At 46.4% G+C, this 4,706-nt stretch overlaps 1 protein-coding gene across 1 annotated transcript; it reads right to left on the bottom strand.

Moving 5' to 3' along the window:
* Window positions 1-1,287: 1,287 nt before the first annotated feature.
* LOC124656238 (protein SMAX1-LIKE 3-like) lies at window positions 1,288-4,055 on the bottom strand. Its single transcript, XM_047195019.1, has 2 exons — window positions 3,543-4,055; window positions 1,288-2,046 (listed from the first exon to the last, which is right to left on the bottom strand). Exons 1-2 carry the CDS (start codon window positions 4,053-4,055, stop codon window positions 1,288-1,290), a joined length of 1,272 nt encoding a protein of 423 aa, XP_047050975.1.
* Between the last annotated feature and the right edge of the window lie 651 nt (window positions 4,056-4,706).

The following is a 4,706-nucleotide window of genomic DNA, read 5'->3' on the forward strand; positions in this document are numbered from 1 at the left end:
AGTAGTGGCTGGATTTGTAGTATTATTACTCCTGTGTTACATGCGCCCGATCAGCACCCAGCTATTGGAGACAAGGATCACCTTTTCCTGGGCTGTTAATTTGCCTCAGCTTTCTAAGATTACTACTGTCCATGGACACTCGAGAATCATTATCTAGTTGAGGGTATTTTTTAAGCTTTCTAATAGTAGATATTTTCTCTCATCTGAAAATCGTATTTTTAAGCTTCCAAAAAACACGAGAGAAGACACGCATGCAGTGGAAACTTGCTCCAACATTTTTTTGGAATAAGTTATGAAAAATCATGGATTGTAAAAAAACCACAAAATTGCATATTGTTGAAATTACACATTTTGAAACTTGGTATGCTGCCTGATTTTTGTTTTTGTATAAGGGTGTGAGTGTGACTACTTCTCAACACTACGGGAGAAAAAGCGTTCGTCGTTGCACGGCAACGGTTTTGCCGTGCGATGCCGCACGGTAAAGGTCGCACGGTTATGCCATTGACGGCAAAGATAAGCTGCACGGCAAAGACAGTTTTTCCCGTAGTGTAGATTGAGAAAAAATTTCGTTCACAGTCATATGATGTCATCAGAATCAATTACAACTCATGTTGCAAGTTGCAACTGATGACTATGTTGACTAGCACGGATCACAAAGTAAATTAAATGGTGTAGAACTTAACCGAGCACGAACTTAGTTCTCTGCTAGCAAATCCCTTTGTATAAATCAGAAATGGTCATATTTAAGTTCTAGATTTCATAGGTATACATGTGTCTATTATCTACATGCTTTAAAACTTGGGAATCGTTTTTACACCGTTCCAAAAATTACTCCTAAGCGCTGTTTACTTCTGTAGAAGAGCAGTTTGCTACACCTTTTCTCTTCAAGAGTTGGTCATCATTCGGGCGATGTGGGCCATTGGAACAAGAAGGAATGTCCGTATTTTTAAGTGAGTCCAACCAAGTTTATTCAGATACAGGAGAAAAATTCAAAATTTTAAACATGCATGTTATGTACTTCATTAAAAACAAGTATTTTCCTTTATCGAGAAACCGATCAAAAATCCTTTTTGTGATGAACGTACTTCTGCCTTCTCTGATGGGTAACACAACGCAAAGATTGTGATTGTGAAGAACATGAATTCATGGACAACATTAACACACAAACGGAAGACTGTGTCTATGAAACGCTATCCATGGAAAAAAATACACATTGTAAATATTTTGACAATGAAGGACAATGACAAAGGGTAAAGGAGAACAGAAACAAAAGAAAAAAATTCTCCCCTAATCGAAATGGAAAACACCATCCACAACACCCATGATCCCCATACTGTCAACCGAGTTCACTTCCTCCTGCTCTTCCGCATCCTCCATAGGAGCGTTCAAATCAAAGGCAAAACGATGTGATTCTACTTGCCTCTCCGCAGCACCTTCCCCAGGGTCCAGTCCACCAATTCTTCGTCGCTTGGTCAGAGGGGATGCAGAAGCGAATGACCTTGGCTCAGACACTTCAGAGCTCAACACTACAATGGCATCCTCCAGACTGGCTATGCCGGCGCCGTTGCAGCCCATGACCCTCCCCGTCGCGATCACGTTCTTGATTGCGATTTCTGACTCGTGATCGATTTGATCGATATTATCGATAAACACAACACGGTGAGGTTCTTCTATGAGTGCCTCGAACAACCTTATCCCGACATAGCCATTGCCGACATCTGGTGACCTCCTCCTCTTGAGGGCGCGGTCACCCGCGTTGCTAGAGGTGTCGGCGGAGTTAATCAAGGTGAACTCGCTATAGGAGCCAAATACAAGCTTCGCGAGCTCCTGGGCCATTGCCCTCTTGCCGTTGACATCGTTTCCTCGGAAGAGCAGCCACGCCATCGAGGAGGCCGGCCTCATCATGCCGGATCGGCACCGCAGCACGGTGGCCGCTATTGCAGGGGCGATGTCCTTTCGCCACGGGACGCACCGCTCCAGGGCATCACACAAGATCTTGAGATTCTCTGAGGTGAGTTCAATGAACTTTTGCTGCAGGCACGTAGGCTGCATGGCGGGTGTTGGCATGAGTTATAGCATTAGCAGGTTGATACAACAATTACTCCCTCTGTTCTTTTTTAATTGACTCAAATTTAGTACAAAGTTATACTAAATCCGAGTCAATTAAAAGAGACCGGAGGGAGTACTAAATATCATTTACAGTTTCAATACTTCTAAGTACATGTCAGCCACGTACCTGAAGAGTGGTGTTATGGCATGTAGGGATTACATCTTGCCGGCGGTGGAGCCATGAGGGAACGCTTGCCGTCGTTGTGGTTACATCGGTGAGGCCAAAAAAGGCCGGCCACGCTTCGCTTGGTTTGGTTTGGCAAGCTTGATCCCCACTGCAGGAACAACAGGTGGCTCCATATTGTTAGAGCTTAGTTTACGGAAGGAAAATTACATTGAGCAAACATGAGAATTTTAGTCTACGGAATCGAATGCATCGATCCTAGCTAGACCGTTAGATTTTACAGCAGATGACAATTGCCATCAAAACAAGTTAAAATAAGTTGCCAGTAGGATGTTGTATGTCAACTCCTAACCTAACGCGATCAAATGGATAAGCTGACCAAGAAGGTACAAGAAGCATAAAAGAATCGGGCTGCCATGAAAGAAAGGATTGACAAGTTGAGTAGAATGTGCCAGCAGTAAAGGTAGAAAGTATAACCTATATATTGTATTTTATCACGGACTAAGGAATGTTTATTTCTACGTTAAGTCCAATGTAAACATATTTAGATTCCTCCAAGAACAAAAGAACAACAAAATCTTGAATGGAGCCTATTGATGATGCCAACTAAGAAATAACTAAGTACTCTAGCAATATGGACGGATCCATATAGAGTTACATCCAATTTGTTTGGCAAACAAAATCATATGTAATAGGTGTATGTAGGATGTATCAGTGGGGTTCTAGTTTTAGCAAAACAGGTACCCAACATCAATCTTAGCTTAAGATCCTATGTTTGTATAGTATTTCTTGTCTAACTTGTGCAAAAATATCTCCGCTATGGGAAAAAGTTCTGACTTTGATTTGGCATTTTTTTTTGAACACCCTAAGTCCGTCACTGCGAGTCAATATGTTTGTTTTCTTCATAAGAAGTAGAGGATGAGTTGCATCCACCGACATTGGCTGAAACCCAGCATGCATGCATGATCTGTTGGCTGACTGGGCATGCATGATCTGTTGGCTGACTGGGCATGCATAAGGTTACTATTACTCCCTGAGACCCACGATGAAACCAGGGGAGGCCACTAGAAATATTTCAAAAAAGTACGCCATGGCCACTCCGAAACTCCTACCTGTGGCAGCTGAGGATTAACGCGAGGCTTCTGTCTGGGACGACGACTACTGGCCGGTGGAGCACATCCCAAACGGTTCCGGGAGATGTCTGTCCAGCATTAGCCTTCTTACTAACCGGCCATGGAGAAGCTGCTATGTTGTCGCTACGGTGGCTATGCACGCTATCAGAATGCTCCGAAGAGGCTTCTTTACTGACATTGGCCTTGACCTGATGGCCTGAGAAGCCGGCCTCGCGCAAGGCGCGGTCGACACTCGGGTCGTCGAGGATGGACACGACGAGCTGCTCCAGCCCGACCTTGACGACGAGCCCGCCCGGCTGCCGCTGGCCGCCGTCCGCGGAGCCTCGGCGCTCGTGTGCCTGCGCGCGCTTCAGCGCCGCCACGAGTGCGTTCGATAGCGCCAATACCGGCGCGCCGTGGTGGCGGAACATGGCGGCGGCCGGTGGCCAGACCATCGGGAGGCGGCTGAGCGCCACGTCGAGGCAGAACTGGAGTGCCTCGGGGCGAAGCGCGGGAGACTTCGAGTGGGACGAGGACCGGAGGCAGGCGGCGCGGAGGAGGCCGCCGGTGGAGAGCATTGCACTGGCGACGTGGAGCGGGGTCACCTGCGCGTGCCCGCGCCGCCTCGCTAGATTCGCCGCCTGCCACACCGCGGCAGCCGCCACCTCCACCATCGCCTGCTGTACCACCGCGTAGCCGGCGCTCCGCATATTCACGCGCTCTGGGAACGCAGTGACTGAGCTACCACCGTCGACGTCTAGGGCTATAGCTATAGGTATAGTTTTGTAGATGTGCAGCTGCAGCATGCAGGACAGCAGGAGTGGTTAATTCAGCAGCAGTACACCAGGTTCGTCGCCATCGACGTGGACGCCGCGTGATGGCTCATCCGCTCATGCATGGCCGAGGGAACACGAAGTACGGCTCAAAGATTGTGTGGAGCTTAGGGCCGGCCGATAAGATTGATCCCATGGAGGGGTACACAGAATGTGTCAATATGCATGGTTTAATTTCGTGTAGGGGCCGGCCAAAAGTTAATTAGTGCAAGCTGGCAGGTGCATGTGAAAATAAAACGACAGATACTGAGTTAGATGTACTTGCAGGGAAGAAATAACTCTAGTTGAAGGGTAGTAAATATCTAGTACAGTAGTACTCAAATAATATGTTTAATGTTGTATGTATAATACTATGGAATTTGCTACTTCTCACCTGGGTGAGAACTAACTTCGTTAAGTCTTATATCATTTAATTTTGCATTTTGATTTGTGTTGGTCATGAGTTGCAAAATGACTTGCAACTGACATTTGATGACATCATCTAACTGACAACGAATTTAATTGAAATAGTCACACCATAAGATTATT

Source organism: Lolium rigidum, chromosome 5, assembly GCF_022539505.1.
Source record: "Lolium rigidum isolate FL_2022 chromosome 5, APGP_CSIRO_Lrig_0.1, whole genome shotgun sequence".
Classification (NCBI taxonomy): Eukaryota; Viridiplantae; Streptophyta; class Magnoliopsida; order Poales; family Poaceae; genus Lolium; species Lolium rigidum.